General features: G+C 57.2%; 1 protein-coding gene across 12 annotated transcripts in view; it reads right to left on the bottom strand.

Moving 5' to 3' along the window:
* TBC1D22A (TBC1 domain family member 22A) overlaps positions 1-16,554 on the bottom strand; it is a 262,637-nt gene that overhangs the window by 94,352 nt on the left and 151,731 nt on the right. For 10 of the 12 annotated variants that reach the window (XR_015164928.1, XR_015164929.1, XR_015164930.1 and 7 more), the window contains one exon: positions 6,629-6,738. Coding sequence is in view for 9 of the 12 variants with exons in the window: in XM_086404306.1 (XP_086260432.1) it covers positions 6,629-6,738 (110 nt within the window). In the remaining 3 variants the exon portion in view is untranslated. Of the gene's footprint in view, positions 1-4,771; positions 5,719-6,628; positions 6,739-16,554 lie in introns of those variants that run through there. The other 2 variants (XM_086404309.1, XM_086404310.1) reach the window with 1 other exon arrangement.

Below are 16,554 nucleotides of genomic sequence, written 5' to 3'. Positions count from 1 at the left end.
GAACACAGGCCAAGTGGGGGCCACGTGGGTGTCCTCTCCACTGCTTTCCCAAGCAGCAGACCGGCCCTTTGTCCTCTGTCCTCGGAGCTTGGCGGGGAGTGAAAACAGATCAAGGTCCTGGCTCCTTCTGAGGGTCGTCGGGCCTCTCTCCCTGTTGGAACAGAACCTTCTCTAGGAGCTCTCTGTGTAGGCTCTGGGTCCTGGGGTGCGCCATGACTATTCTCTCCCGGGATAACTCACCGCAGCGAGCTCACCCCCGCCCTCCCCATCCCCTCCAGTCCCCCGACACAGGTCTGGTCATCCCTGGCCTTCCTTTGCCAGAGTCGCTACAGCACCAGGCTGCCGGCCTTTTCTCTGACAAGTAAGCTCCGAGATAAAACAGTTACTTTCCCCAATATTCTCATCACTTCCACACCAGCAACCAGTTCTTAGAACTGAGTGATTCTTCCCCAAGGAAAGAAAATGTAAATGACTAATTATAAAAGGCAACGGTTCCTTTCTACTCCAAGAGGCCGTCCTGCTAAGTAATGAATCTGAGAGTAATGGCCTGACTGCAGGGTGGGCAGGTATGGAAGCCGTAATTCAGGAGGTGAAAGCTCCCGGCAGCCCTGGCGCGCAGCGTTAGTGAAATGAGAAGTCTGGAGAAGGCCCAAGAACAACCCCCAAGCAGGCCAGGATGGGTGCGGCCGCCTGGGCTGGGGACCCGACCCGCCGCGCCCCGGGGCAGGCAGGCGGGGCTGCTGCGTGGGCCCTCCAGCAGCTTCCTCCCGGGAAGTGCAGAGGAACACCCCTTCCCCACCCCAAAACTCAAGGACTCCGTCCAGTCATCCTGTCCTAAGGCGGTCCTTCGCAGAGACACAGCCGTCAGTCGGACCGGCTCAGACTGCTGTCGGTGAGCTAAACGAAAACCATCCCCAAAGGCAGCATCACAAGGACACAACCCCTGAAACGACTGGAAGAAATAATGGCCCAGCTTCTTTTTTCCGGCCTCACGGCTCATGGGATCTTAACTCCCCAACAGAGGGCCCTCGGCAGTAAGAACCTGGAGTCCTAACCGCTGGATCGCCAGCCAATTCCCTACCAAATTATTTTTACAAGTTAGATCTCAGAAGGCTTCCCTGATGGCTGAGCGGTGAGGAATCCAGCTGCCAAGGCAAGAGGGCCTGGTTCAGTCCCTGACGTGGGAAGACCCCAGTGCTGGGGGTTTAGGAGCGGCAGAGCCCGTGTGCTCTGGAGTCGCGGAGCGGCCGCTGCTGGGCCCATGGGTCCCAACAACCGAAGCCCTCGCTCCACACCACGGGGAGACCACCGCAACGAGGAGCCGCAGCTGGAGAGTGGCCCCCACTCACTGCCACGACAGAAAAGCCCGGGCAGCAGCAGAGAGACCCAGCAGAGTCAAAAATAAATACGTTTAAAAATAAATTTGCAAATTCAGTTTTACAAAAGGTACATCTTTGGCTGCACACCTGACATGGTGCCTGAGGAACACTGACCTCGTGTGAGACCCAAGTGTGGCTCTGTTGTGCCGACGGGACAGCAAATCCCAGGCCAGGGCCACCCACCCCACGCTCCCGACGTCCCAACAACAACTCACGGTGCCAGGAAACGAGGGGCAGGACCCAGGCAGAAAGAGCCACTGCTCCGGGACCCCGAGACCCTGGGCCCCTGGGCCCCTGGGCCCCGGGCACAGCTCCCCGGGGCATGCCCAGCCGACGCCCCCGTGCGACACTGCTTTCATCCTGCGCTTCTCCTGTGTGAGCGCACCCTGGGGCGTCTCCAAGAGAGCACCCTCCTGTGGGCTGTGGCCCCCACAGCGCTCAGCCATCCGCCGGGCTCCCTGGGGCCCTTTCCAGCGGCCAGTGAGGCCCAAACGTCCGTGGTGATGCCGAGGGGCCGTCTGCCTGTGCCGCCCTGCTGGCGTCCGCTGCGAGGCTCTGCCAGCGGGGGTGGCAGGTAAAAGCCCTGGCACGCGGCGTGGACAAGGTGGCCCCACCAACCATAACTAGCAACAGCTGGGAAACAAGGCTCTCGAGGCGTGCACCCAAAATGTTAAACTTCTTCCAGAAAAGCAGCTGCTGCAACTCTTAGAGCTGAGAGTGTTGATATTTGAAAAAATGACCAACAGGCAAACTCATTATTCAGACTTGGGTATCCAGCAGACATTTCCTCAAAAGTGAACAAAGTCAGCCCGTCACTTCAAGGGAAACAATTCACAGCATTTGTTGCCAATAATAATATTTGAGCTTTGAAACCAGAATTCAAATTTTGGAGAACTCTGACCCACCATCTGAGCGCGACAGTTCTTTATGAGGAGGTAGCACTAAAAAAGGTGACTTTAAAAAAAAACAACTTTTTTTTTGCTGTGGACCATTTTTAAAGTCTTTATTGAACCTGCTACAATGTTGCTTCTGTTTTATGTTTCACTGTTTTGGCTTGAGGCATGTAGGATCTTACCTCCCAGACCAGGGACTGAACTGGCGCCCTCTGCTTTGGGAGGCGAAATATTAACCCCTGGACCACCAGGAGAATCCCAAAGGTGAGCCTTTGATACAATTCAATGAAACGTGATGTTCAGAGTATCAGCATACCTCAGGCATCCCGCATGTTCCAATGACCAATGTTTGACGTTACTGAACCACACGTGTAAAAGATCCGCTCCAAGCGCAAGACGGGCCAATGGGTTTTACTGTGATTGAGCACAAATGTTCACTAACACGGCTTCACAGTCACACTGCAAGTGGCCTTTAGGAGCTACCATCTCTTAGGCCGTGGTACAGTATTGAAGGAAAGGCACCCGGTCATCCAGAGGGCTATTACAGTACTTCTCCCTTTTTCAACTACATGCCTACGAGAGTCTGGGTTTTCATCATATACTTCAACAACAACAAAAATACGTATTACAATAAGCTGACTGTAGAAACACAGATGAGAATTCAGCTGTCTCCCATCAAGGCACGTAAAAGTCAAACCATGCCTCTCTTCTCATTAAACACTTTTGTTTTGGTAAATACTCATTTATCTTGAAACGTTTTACTTAAAATAGCATAGAATGCATTTCTTGTTGCTAAAGTAAATCACTAAATGGTTCTGCATCATCTGGTGGAGCTCTACTGGCAGGTACTGGTAGAATCAGCCCACGAGTAGGAGCTCCTTAACTCCCACTAGCAGGAACGGCAGGCGGCCCTGAGACGCAGAGCGGAGACCTCGCTGCAGAACCGCTGCACTGTTTCTGGACGGCACCTGGACTTCCGGGGGCAGATCTTCGCCTGATCTTTACACCTCGCCAGGCACTGACGCCCGACCTCCTCGCACTAGCGCGTCTGACGACCCCTCTGCGGTCCCCCGCCAGCTTGTGGTTCCTACTCACTTTAGGGAGCCAAACCCAGCACCAGGGGTTTGTGGAGGAGGGGCGGAGGCTTGCCCTTTCCTAGTCCGCACCGATGCCGGGCCCAGGGCCTCCTCTCCCCGCTCCCCGCCACCGTGAACCAGCGGGGGAGGGACGCACGGCACCCAGCGCTGGGTCTGCAGGTGCCAGGTGCCCCCATGCAGTAGCATCTCACACCCAGGCCCCTGGGGGAGCCGGAAACACAGCTTCTCCACCTAGGCTACTGGATGGCAAGAGTATGAACAGATGTGCGCTGTCCTGCAGAATTTCCCCCAGCAAAACGGAACTCATCGCCACTTGTTTCAGCTGGGGAAGGCCGTCCAACAGGCTTCAGGGCGGCGGTGTGGGTCCAACACGCACCTGCTCGAGGGCGAGCAGCTCTGCCCCGTGTGCTGCTTGCGAGGCTGAACCGCCACTTGGGAGCACCAACGGGCTGGAGACGCTGCGCGCTCGCCGGGGTCACCTCTTCCCCGTCACCCCTCCAGCTACACGACGATGCCCTGGCCTTCCCTGCAAGGAGACCCTGACCCCCTCCCTGAAGCCTCTGGCGACGGGATGGACTGCAATCACACGATATAAACCTGAACCTCATCAAGAACAGGGAACGAGCACGAAGACCAGGCTGAGGGTTGTGCTCAACAAAACCAAAAACGAGCTTTCTCAATGGTTCTCAACCAGGGACTGATGTGATGAAAAGGGTGCTGGAGGAAGGCGCCCTACAAGTTCCGAGAAGCGTGGAGAGGAGAAACGTGCAACCAGGAGCAGGCACGTGCGCCGAGACGCGAGAGCAGCCAGGCCCGAGGGGCGCCGACTTCCTAGCCCATTTTCCCTCTTAACCATAAGAGGAAACCTCTTAAGCACCCGCCAGGCTCCTCTGTCTGTGGGATTTTCCAGGCAAGAATACTGCAGCAGATTGCCACTTCCTTCTCGAGGGGATCTCCCAGACCCAGGGATCGAACCTGTGTCTCCTGCACTGGCAGGCAGATTCCTTCCCACTGCTCCACTTGGGAAGCCCTCACAGGCCCCCACACACCCGTGATGAATGGTGACAGCACCTGCGAACAATGAGAAGCACCCCGGGAGCTCGCACGGGGTCGCCAGGGACGGCCTCATCTAAGGGAATTACAGAAGAGCCCCGCAAAGCCCCCAGATGCCCGTAGCGGGCCTCCCTGAATCCCTGTGCACTGGAGGATCACGTGGAATCAATCATAACCACATGACAGAAAGACGGATGGCTGCTGCCGGCCTCACGTCTGTTTTACACACACACACACGCGCGCGCGCGCGTGTGCCAGAGAAACATTATGCCTTCCACGCAGCACCCTTGTCAAGAAACCCTTTCATCAGACAAGAAATCTCGGGTGAAAAATGAAAAGCCAGCATCGATTTCAATGTACAGCTGATTTTATTTACAAATAGAAGCCAGATAATCTTGTATTTAAATGGCAGAAGTTCCATCACTCATGATCAGAGAAGTGACATTTGAAATTTATAAAGTTTCACACTACGATTCAATCTCTTTTCCAAGGAGGAAAAGAGTCTGAAGTTTGGGAGGAAAGACTGAAAAATACGAGAACAGTATCAGAGTGGGGAAATGATTAATTGATGCTGGGGCTGAAATACGTCTCCAGCAGGCACATTTCTCTTTACCAGACACAAAATGCGTCCCCAGGAGACCTGAGGGGCTCTCAGATATGAGGTTCCCGTTGTTCAGCTCCAGGAAGGGCTTCTGCTTTCTTTGTCAATTCCTTGGTATCCACACGGTTTTCTTCAAGAGAATCGTTGTAGCTGATTTACGCGCATTAACCCCAAGGGCCTCAATCTTTTGTTGCCTGCTGTTCAGTCGTTGAGGTGTGTTCGACTCTTTGCAACCCCATGGACTGCAGCACGCCAGGCCTCCCTGTCCTTCAGTGTCTCCCGGAGCTTGCTCACATTCATGTCCATCGAGTCGGTGATGCCATCCAACCATCTCATCCTCTGTCGTCCCCTTCTCCTCCTGCCTTCAATCTTTCCCAGCATCGGGTCTTTTCCAATGAGTCAGCTCTTGGCGTCAGTCTTTAGATGACATCTTAGAAAAGCCTCACTTGGACCACTTCAAATCAAGCAGCTGAGCTGAGGCCTCTCCAGCCGGTGGGGTCAGGAACACTTGCTGTGACAAGAGCTCCGGAAAAGCCGAGGCTTGTGGGGGACGCTGGTGACAAGTGCATCCCCACGCCCTGTCCTCTCACTCCCGGTGGAAGGACCCCACTTCACCTGGGACAAAGGGGTCCTGGCGGAACCCAAGTCCCCTGCGTAGCCTCCACCTGGGGCGGCTGTCTTTGCAGCAGACCGTCCTTGAGGGGGTGACCAGAACAAACCTCAGATCAAAGCCCTGCCCCAGGCTTTTCCCTCCAGGTCCCACTCTGCCCCCGTGCATGTCCCTAGAGTGATTTTATGCCTGGTAACACGGTGCTCACTCGCCTCTACCTCCACCCCCAGAATGGGCGTGGCACTGGGCACCAGGCGGGCGTCTGAGAAGGCCGTGTGGGAGCCGGCTGAGCCAAACGGGGCCTGCAGCTGGCTCGAGGGCCAGCCAGCTTCCTCAGCCACCTCCTGCTGCACATGAGGCCCCAGCTGCCTTTTGCCCCTGACCTGCCAACTGCGTCCTCCCCAGGCACCTGTGTAAGAGCCTCCCTGCTGATACATGGGGGCGAAGGATTCCATCAAACCGCCATGCCCTGGGGGATTGGCTCCTCTGCGAAAACCTCAGCCAGTAGCCCAGCTGACCTCGGGTCTAGCAGAACCCCACCCACAGGGGCCCCACCCATGGTTGCAGGACGCCCTCCGGCTCTCAGCTCCCTCTGGGACCCAGCACCACGTCCTAGAATGCCAAGGTCCCTGAGCTGAGGATGGCAGGGCGGTGGGGCCAGCCACCCACACGCCCCACGTCACTCTAAATCCGATGCCCTTTAAGAGGCAGGTTCCTCTGAACTCAGTTCCGTGGATAGTGAAACAGCTTGCCACGACGGCCTGCACTACGGGCAGAACCACACAGTCACCAGCTGCAGCAGAGAGGGAGGTGGGCCTAGTGGGGATCGGACTCTGCAGGGGGGGCCTGGTCCCTCTGAGCCTGCACCATGCCCACCACGGGCTCCAGGGGCCCATGTGCACGCCCAGACAGACGCATGCACGCTCGGCAGCAGAGTCAGGGCTTCAGAAGGCTTGAGCAGCCGTGGCGGGTGGCGGGACCTGGGTGGGGCTCACCTGGATGCCGTCCAGCAGCCGGCTCATGCACCAGTACGTGTCAGCCTCCACGTTGCGCAGCACGTCCTCAGGCACCCGGGAGATGTCGGCGGAGTCCGCGTCCTCGTCGTCTGCGGGCGGGGGAGGGAGAGACAAGGAGCCGTCAGGCCTCAGGAGGATGTGTGCTCTGCTTACAGGAACGTGCCCCCCTCCCACCCAGGACCCCCTCCCTCCACTTCTCTCGCTCTAACTGGACGACTTGTCTTCCACCTCATCACTTAAACAGGCCTCAATTTTAATACCTAATTAGCTGCAGATAATTAATATTCTGAATCCTCTCCAATTAATTAACATAATTAATACATTGTAAAGCGTTGCTTCCTGGGCATTTCACATCCTAAGAAGAGGGGATCTAAAATATATTACTTATTCCTAACTGACATCAGAGTTTTTCCATAAGATTTTTTTAAAATTCTGCTTCTAATGTATTCACAAATTCACTCAGTATTAAGCCCTCTAAAAACCTGCTTCCAAGGTGAGACTTTCCAAAACCACACTGGATAAATACTGCTGCGCTGAGAGCAGACACCAAGACAGCAAAGACACAGATGTGTCTGAAAGGAAGAACAGGCAATGGCGCTCTAAGTAATTTCTTCCTTCAAGTACAAAAATCTAATGAGAAAGCATAACTTAAAAGTTTCACAATGCAAAACAGATGCCTCATTGGAATGGCTTATCAGACATTTGAAGAAACTGATTTTAGATTGTTAGAAAAATTGCTATCATCCAGCCTAACACTCATAAATGTTTAAAAAATTGTGTCTCCTTATTTCTAAAATTTTATTTACTTTTGTTGTATTTTGCAAATATGCATGGCATCCTTGCAATGAAAATGTTCTTTAAGAAAAGAAACATTTCAGCCTGGAATATATTTAGAAAGTTTTAAGTGGATAAAAATGACAATAATTATAATAATGATAACTGCTAACCTGTATCGAGTGATTATTACATATGCCAGGCACTCCGTCGTGTTTTAAATGCACTGACTCTATTATGGCCACCACTGCACCCCTGGGAAAATGGGGTGCAAGACGCAACAAGCCAGCCTGGAAATGGGGGGTCACAGCGTGGACCCGTGTCTGCCCCCAGGCTGTGGCCAGGCCTCTGCACTCAGGCACGCCTCACACCTGACATGGCCGGACCCCGACCCCGTGCGAGGCTCGGGGAGCCGCCGTGGACGCCCTCCCGCTCTGTTCTCTGTTCACAGCAGAAGGAAGAAAGTGAAAACAGGGCGGGCATTTCCAGGCCGGCAGCCCACAGGAGAGCCGACTGGCTGGGCCCTCAGGAGCCCAGACAGGCTGCCACGGCCCCAACACGCGCACACCCCTCGGGGCACAGCCTCACGGCTGTGTACACCACACAGCAGCTCTGGCTCCAAGGCCCTGCAGGCCCCTGGGAGCGCATGTGTCCTTCTGTGCGAAGGAAAGCAGCCCTCAGCCCCTCCTTCATCTGCTCCCTCACTCACTCAACAGGCCTTTGTCGCTTTGGTGTGGAGCCTTCTTTTATTGAGATATAATTCGAGTGTACAATTCAGTGGGTCTTAGGACCTTCGTGGGCTTAGGTAGCATCGCCACTATCTAACTCCAGAATGTTTTCATCACCCCCAAACACAGCCTGAGCCCAGAAGCAGCCCCTCCCAGCCCCAGGGGCCCCGGGCAGCGTGCCGCCTGCCCCACGGACGTGCCTGTGTGGCCATCTCAGGCCAGTGGACACGGGCCACGTGGCCTGTCCTGTCATGTGGTCCTCACTGCACACGAGGCTTCCAGGAGTGCCCGAGCCTTCCCTCCTTTCTGCGACAGAATGACCTCCCACCGCACGCATGGGCCACGTCGTTTATCACCGCTCCTCGGTGGGCACTCCCCGCACCCCTACACTCCAGACCCTAGGGTGCAGAGATGAGGAGGAACCAACGCCCCCAAGCAGCTGGCGGATTAAAGGGGGAAACGACTTCAGAAATGGAAAACGGCCAACGGGGAGGGCTTTCTGTTCGCAGCCAGGCCCCGGCGGGCAGACCCACGTGGGCTGCCCTCCCCTCTGACGCGGGACTGGGGTGAAACGTGTTTCGAGGCCGGCTCCGGGCTCCCCCCTAGCCCAAGGTGCCCGTGACCCTGCCCCCCGGGGGCTGCAGGCCTCGCTCTGCCCCCAGGCCGGCCCGGCCAAGCACCCGGCCTCGGAACTCTGTCCTGGAGACCCATGTGCCCATGGGCCCTGAGCGCCCTGGGGACGGAGCCCGCCTGACTCTGCACATGGCGTCTTCTCCGCTGGTTGACAGGCGGGAAGTCACATCCCCCCCAGGGCTCCCTGCACTGCGCTGTCTGGGCCGCGGGCACCGGGTCCCGCCCAGCATGACACCTTCCTGCTTCAAGACTGAGATCACAGACAGGAGTGGAAGTGGCCTCCTCGGGGCACAGACTTCCCTGCTGGGAAAACGGCTTGGGCAGGATCGACTCGGCTTCCCCTGAACCAGAGGAGAGCCGACCGCTTTCTAGTCTCAGGGCACCGGGTCTACAACAACCCGAGGACTCCTTGGGAGTGTCTTTCCTCCACGTCCTCGCTTTCGGGGGTCTCCAGACCACTGAGCTACAGGGCCTCACCCCTCTCCAGGTCGCAGAGGAGGCGGGGCCGCCCAGGTCAGGACGGCGGGGGGTGGGCACCTGTGGGAGGCAGGCGGGCGCCACGGCGAATGTTCTTGGTCTGTTTAGCGGGCTTATTATTGGATCCCAGGAAATGTCGCGGCCTATGCCAGGCGTCACTCCCCGCGACAGGCCATTTGTTCCTCTCGGACATAACGAAGCACTGGCGTTTAACTCAGACAGCCCCCACGCCCGTCTGTCTCCTGCAGGTCGAGAGAATCGGAATGACCCCTGCTGTCAGAATGAGATAAATACCCTCCTGCCAGAGAAGGCGCCCCCAGCACAGCAGAGCACTGGGAACAGCGCAGAACCTTCCAGAAGCCCCGGGCTGGGACTGCAGTCAGAGTCGAGGGACAGAGCAGAAACCACGGCGGCTGCCCTGGCAGGGGGCACAGGGGGGCACTGGCAGTACCGGGGCGGGGGGTGGCTGGACCAGACACCAACAGAAAAGCAAGCGCAGCAAGGCTCTGACCGACAGGCCGCGTGCTGACCCCTCAGCGAGCTCACACCACGGGGCGACGCCAGCTCTCGGGGTCAAGACCTCCTGACCCCCGGGTGCACACCTGCCCCCAGAGCTTGCCCACTGCCCTTACGGTCCGCGGGGCGGTGGGGCAGGGGGGCAAGGGGTCTGCACCTCAGGTCAGCGGGACTCGGTGACGACAGAGAGGCCGAGGCCAAGGAGACGGGACATGGAGGTGAAGCGTCCCGGCCCCCGGCTGGGGTTCAGGGGAAGAGACAGGACCCAAAGGGCAGAGCTGATGAACTCACAGGGACAGCAGAGCAGACAGACCCGACCAGCGCAGGAGGGAGTGAGGCCTGCACGGCTACACGGCAGCAGGCGTGTCCGAGCAGCGGTGCCGCCCCGGGACCTGGGCCGTGTGGACATCCTGACCCAGCCCGTGAAGACGCTGCAGGCGCGGGGGGTGAGGGGCTCCGGGCCCCCAGGATGGAGGGGGGCCCCCACACAGCCTCCCCAACTCCAGGCAGGGCTGAGCCCTCCCACCACCCCGGGAGCCAGACACTCAGGGCCACGGTGGACTCCAGAAAACGGCGTTTACAACAAACAGCCTACTTAAAATGACAGAATGTAAACCAAACGGTTCATCAAAACCCAGCCAGATTCCACTCTTACCTTTACCTTTTAATCACAAACGGACATGAACGCCGATGTGAGCAACGCGGTCTCGAAGCTGCACCAGCCCTCCTCCCCAGCTTGTCCGCACACCTCGCTTCCGGGCCAGGCCTGTATCCTGGGGACACCAAGCTGGGGAAAGACCTCTAACCCCATGAGGCCTTCAGAGTGCAGGGGGCAAGCACACAGGCCAACCCCAGGGAGGCGGAAAAGGCGCTGACAGCCACGGTCCTGGGCGGAAGACCCGCAGTCCCGAGCGGACCTCAGTGAACACGAAGGCGCACGACAGGGAAGACAGACACTTAATTAGAAACAACCTCGCTCGCTGCCTTGGATCACAGAAAAGCTTTAGGCGAGGGTTTGCATAAATTCTTTGAAAATGCTGTCTGGCCGTCTGATTGTTTAAAAAGCAATTTGAAAAACAACCCCAATCTTTATCAACAGCTCCATTCATACGGAAAACTCCAGAACTGCAGGTCAGACACGCACAAGAACACGGCTTAGACGGCGCCGCAGAGAACCCGGGATGCCCCGCGTGACTGGGGGGCAGGACCCCACCGCTCTCTGTTTTCCATGGAAAGGTGCAGAGTAAGAAGTCAGCACCTGCTTTCCTGGTGCAGTTATTTAGCAACGGGCGGGGGGTGGGGGGCCCCCGATGCTGTTTAAGCCACTGGGAGAGTTTAACTAAAAGTCTGTCTGTCCCACAGACAAACAGCCCTGGAGCCAAAGTTCCCCATGGTGGTGGTACTGCGCTTGCAAACCACGAGAGGCTTCAGGGTGTTTGGGGGTCAGAAGGATCAGGGTGAGGGGCCCGCTGGCTTTCGGTGGGGGGTGGTGCCAGCCATCCTCCGCCAGACACAGGAAACAGAAAACCCGGAAGAGACAGAGCCTCGCACGGAGAAAACCACACAGGGCTACGAGGGCTGCTTTGAAACATCCAAAAATCCGTCTTGGGTAAATATAAAGCAGGACTCTCCTGTGCACCTTTCTGTGTCCAGAAGAAAGAAAAGGTGAGTGGGGAAAGAACAGGCAGGGTGAGGAGCTCGAAGTCCTGGGACACCACGACGAAGAGGCAGTCATGACGGCCGCCACCACCGACAGTCAGACGGACAGACAGGTGGACGGAGGGCTTCTCCTGCGTTTCCACAGTGTGTCCTCTGCGCCGGGGTCTGTTTCACAGGAAGACACCCGCAGGGGAGAACACCCCACCCGGCAGACGCGGGGCTTATGGGCAGGGAAGGTGCCGGGCGGGGCAGAGCCAGAGTCGGGGCTCGTCCGCTGGGGATCGTGGCCGCGCTGGACCAGGCGAGGGGGCCGGGGCCTCTGACTCCACGCGGACAGGAGGGAAGAGCCCTGGTAGCTAGCCTCCTGGCACGGCGACAACTCGGGAGAGGCAGGGCTTCCTGCAGAAGAACAGTAGCCCCCGTCCTCTCTTCCATCGGCAAGAGAGCCGGTCCCTGCACAAGCTCCCCGAGCTGCGACATCCTGGGCGGGACTGCCGCGGCCTCCCTCTGCCCCCAGGAGACCCGGCATGGGCAAGGCAGGGGACACGGGCTGGGGCCTCACTCACGGGGATGGGGGCCAGGGAGCTCTCAGCGGGCGTCCCCACGAGGTAAAAGCAACAGGGTGGCCTGCCAACCAGAAAGGGGAGACGGCTCACAGTTAAACACCGCCAGGACGCTCGCGGGTCCCCAGACACCCACACAGGATCCCACCACACAGGCTGGAGGGCGCCTCCCGCACCACCAGCTTCAGGAGGAGAGCCGGCCCTGCTGGGGACAAGCGAGGGCGGGGAAGGGGCCAACGCGGCCGTTATGACCACGTCCATCACCCACCACGCTCGAGCCCTGCCTGCAATGAGCCTCTTGGGGTAATCGGGAGCTTAACTGGCGATCAGAAACATCCCCTTCTCTATCAGCAAGCTGGAGCCACTCTGCGGTCTAATCTTCCGCGCATCCCTCGACCTGGAAGGTTTAAATTTGAAACGCTGACACTCTGGTGATGGAGACTCCGGCACTTAATTACATAGGTTTGGGCTCCAATGTAGGGGAAAAGTCCTGCTTTGGCGAGAGAGGCGTCTCAAGACCATAAATTCACGAAAACTCCTTGGCCCGGCACAAATGACAAGCGTGATGATCAGACTGGCTGAGCAGTAGGAATGCTTAATTCTAACATAAGTAACATAAAGGCAACTCAAGGGTCCAGATCACAGGCCGTCAGAGCTTCCGATTCTGCGATGGGGTTGAAGACCCGCAGCCCTCGGCCGTGGGCAGACGAGGACCACGGGTCAAGGACAAAACAAGGATGACGCGCTCCCTCGGGTCAGGCAGGCCAGCACCCTTCGGCCATGGCCGACTGTCTGCCTCCTGGCCCTGACAGGGACCCTGATGACAAGGACCCGCCTCTCACCACCAGCGGGGCTCTGTTCCTGTCCCCTCGCGCCCCTGCACACCCCTGTCATGGGTCTCCAGCCCCGCGGAGCGGCAGCCCGAGCAGAAGGCACGGCTCTGGGGGACAGGACACGGGGGGTGGGGGCGGTGGGCAGGCAGCCGCAGGTCTCCTCCTGGAAAAATGCAGTATCTCACCCCAGGGCCAAGGCCTCTGGGAGCACTTGGGAAAAGGACAAGGTTGGCGTGGGGACTGAGATCAGGCGTGAAGGGAAGCTTCGGTATCCTTGTGACTCTTGCTTTTATAATGTCGTTTTGATAAAAAGAACAATGCTTAATCTCACAGCATTCTTTTGGCTTGATGGTCTCTTTGATTTTTCCCATTACGCTGTGAGTAGAGGTTTGGTAGTGGAACTGCCATTGGTTGAAATACTGATTGATTCTCTTAACTCGTATTGAGTACTTGTTTGTGCAAGAAAACGTGGGGACGGGAAAAAGGTAAAGATGAAACAGAACCACCTGCAGAGCCTGGAGGAAGCGGGGACCAGGCACACGCTCACTCACCGACTCACCGATTCACTCGCTCTCTGTTTATCCATCTCCTTCACTGACCTGATTCATCTCTGGGGGGGCGCGCCGCACACGGCCATGTCTGCGAACAAAGAAACTGCCGCGTGCAGAGTGAGCGGAGACCGGGCTCAGACACGGCCGGCAGCTGCGCGGACGTCCACACGGCCAGGCCGGGCCAGAGGTCCTGAGGCTCCAGGGCACCCGGCCCAGAGCTGGCCTTCCTTAGCGGGAAGGGGGGCTGTGGAGACATCGGTGCCCTGGAGTCAGTGCGCACGGGGCAGGGCAGCAGGGATCTGGTGGAGGACAGTGCTGTGGGCGGAAGAGATGCTCCCAACCAGAGCCTGTGAGCCGCCACCGCCACCTGAGTGTCTAGGCTGCAAGACACCCCCACCAGTGAAGGCACTGCCAGGGAACACGTCAGCTCCACGCCGTGAAATGCCAGACACTGCCATCACCTGCAGAGGACAGGGGCAGGCCGGGTCGCAGCACTGCCCGGCTACATTTCTACAGCACGCGTCACCAGCTGCATCCCTCCCCACGGCTGCACCTGCGTGCCTGTCCCCCAACTGCAGTAAGAGCTCCGAGAGCAGGGCCATGCCCACCTCACTCTCCATGTCCCCAGCCCCTCCACTCACACACAGCAGACACCCCCAAACCCCCTACCAAGTGCCTGATGGCCTGCTGCCAGAGACCCACGGCCCAGGAGGGAGGGGGCACTCCACCTACAACTCGGCCCAGAGCATGGCACGTACGCCAGCACGCTCTATGAAGAGCAAGAAAAGAGTTTACCCGAAGTCTCTGGCTAAAGCAAATATCCAATTTATCACTGAACTTAAGCTTCAACACTTTGGCCACATGATGCAAAGGGCCGACTCATTGGAAAAGACCCTGATGCTGGGAAAGACTGAGGGCAGGAGGAGAAGGGGACGACAGAGGACAAGATGGTTGGATGGCATCACTGACCCAATGGACATGAGTTTGAGCAAGCTCCGGGAGTTGGTGATGGACAAGGAGGCCTGGCGTGCTGCAGACCACGGGGGCACAGAGTCGGACACAACTTAAGAGACTGAACAACGAACAATAACTTGCTTCCACGAATGCAAACCAGTCAGTGAAGGAGGATTCATTCACACTGAAGAAGGCGTTCTTCCAAATGAGGTCACGTGCAACCTGCTCCAACAGCCTCCTTCCCACAGAAGCCCAGGGCTCTCTGAACAGGCCAAGCTCCTCTGATCCGGAGGCTCCCTGAAAGACTTCAGCAGGTGCTGACCTCACCTTTGAGAATCACGGGCACACCGTCTCAGGAAAACAGCTCCCCAGGGCCCACCTCTCCCAGGAGAGCAGGCCCTCTTCAGCTCCTGCCCTCTCCCTCGCTCAAGAATCAGAAGCGGGGCATACACGGCCTTCCCGGGGCTCACAAAGATCATGAAACCCACGCCGTTCATCTGAGACACACCAGTGCCTGGACGCTCACATGCTCACAGGATGAACCCTCCCACGCCTCCTCACTGCATTAAAGGGCTCAAGCCCCTCATTACTCTAACGAGGAAAGGGGTGGAGGACTTCGGGTTAAGACCTTTCTGACCGCGCGTCTCCAAGCAGAAGCAGATTCTGTAGACAGGCTCGTCCTTCAGGAGGCGGACAGCAGTCATTTAAACAGAGAATGAGCTTTCTGGAGTCATGATCATCTGATGAAGACAAACTGATCATAAATCAATCCACTCAATTGATTTACTCCCTTTATGCAATTAAGTCAAAAATAATTCCTCAAAGGATAAACGGGTCTTTAAATCAATCAGCAAAATGCTCGCTCACTCAAATCATCACTAATGCAGCCAGATGGAAAGAAAAAGTTGACCAACAGGAGACCCTCCTTGTTCCCCAGGGTTTGGGTGGACCGCACTCAGAGGGGCTGGAGGAAAGCTTGGGGTGCGGCACTGGGGCAGAAAGTCGCCCCCAGAGGGGCGTGTAGAGGCGCTTCCCCCAGCATGACGCTGGAATTCTGACTTCTCAGCTCAGAGAAAGACCATCCCAGGGAAAAGCCCAGCACAAAAGGGAAACCCGGTCTAGATCACCACAGTCAAATATAAAATGGTCGTAAGCGAAAAACTGAGAAAGTAAAACGAACTGGATAAACATCTGCAGCACAGCACAGGCCAGGGAGAGACATCAAACAAGCTACAGAGAACTGCCTCCCAGCAAGAAAAATACACACGCAAGCCCGGCGAAAACGAGGGGACACCTGGAAAGGACACTTACGAAAAAGTCAAACACGAGGAAGCGATCAGCAGCACTAGCTATCAATAAACTCAAATAAACATAACCAATTTAATAAACATAAAACGGTAATATTTCACAGTTTAAAGTACCCACCACGGGTACAGGGGAAGAGAAACAGACTCGGGACCCACGCGGGGCACTCACAGTACAGGTGTTCTGCTCAGGGAAGGACGCACAGGCTCGGGCACAGCGGGTCAGAGGCCACGAGCGCCCACGGAGCTCTGCAGCGCCCAGCGGGAGGCAGGGCTGAGCGGGGCCCGCAGTCCTGTCCCACCACCCTGGGGTCTGCCGGAGGAGCTGGGCTTCCCCACCCAGGCCCCGACATCCCAACTCCATGAGAACAGGCGGGGCACCCCAGGCCCAGGTCAGGATGAACCTGGTGCTGTTCCACCCGACTACCAAGGCCACAATGAGAGCCCAGACGCGCTCTCCAGGAAGTCACACCGTGAGCACCTTGGCTGCTGGGGGACAGAGATCCTTCTGTGCCAGCCCATTAGAAGAGCCAGCAGCCCCACCTTACAGGCATGAGTCTGAGCAAACTCCGGGAGATGGCAAAGGACGGGGAAGCCCAGAGCGCTGCAGTCCATGGGGTCGCAACCAGTCGGACACAACTGAGTGACTGAACAAAAATAAAGCTGAATGGCCTCCTTTCCACATTTTTTGGAAACAAACTTCTGTTCAAAATAATCTAATCCATTGTGCGGCTCTCCAATTTGTCCATAAGAGGAAATTTTCCCTCAACAAGAGCCCTGGGGCCTCCTTTAAAATATGGGGCCCTTCCTTCCCTGCTGGTCAGGTGGCCTCCCAGCTCACAGCCCAGCAAATGCTTCGGGTCCCCGCAGCCTGGGAGGGGAGTCAGCCTCTGGGTGTCAAGAAGGTCCTCAG

The sequence above is a fragment of the Bos grunniens genome, chromosome 5 (genome assembly GCF_055505025.1).
Source record: "Bos grunniens cultivar Pamir isolate PY7600 chromosome 5, Bosgru_T2T1.0, whole genome shotgun sequence".
NCBI lineage: Eukaryota > Metazoa > Chordata > Mammalia > Artiodactyla > Bovidae > Bos > Bos grunniens.
Note: the sequence above shows the minus strand (reverse complement) of the source record. Positions and strands in the feature narration are given on the sequence as shown.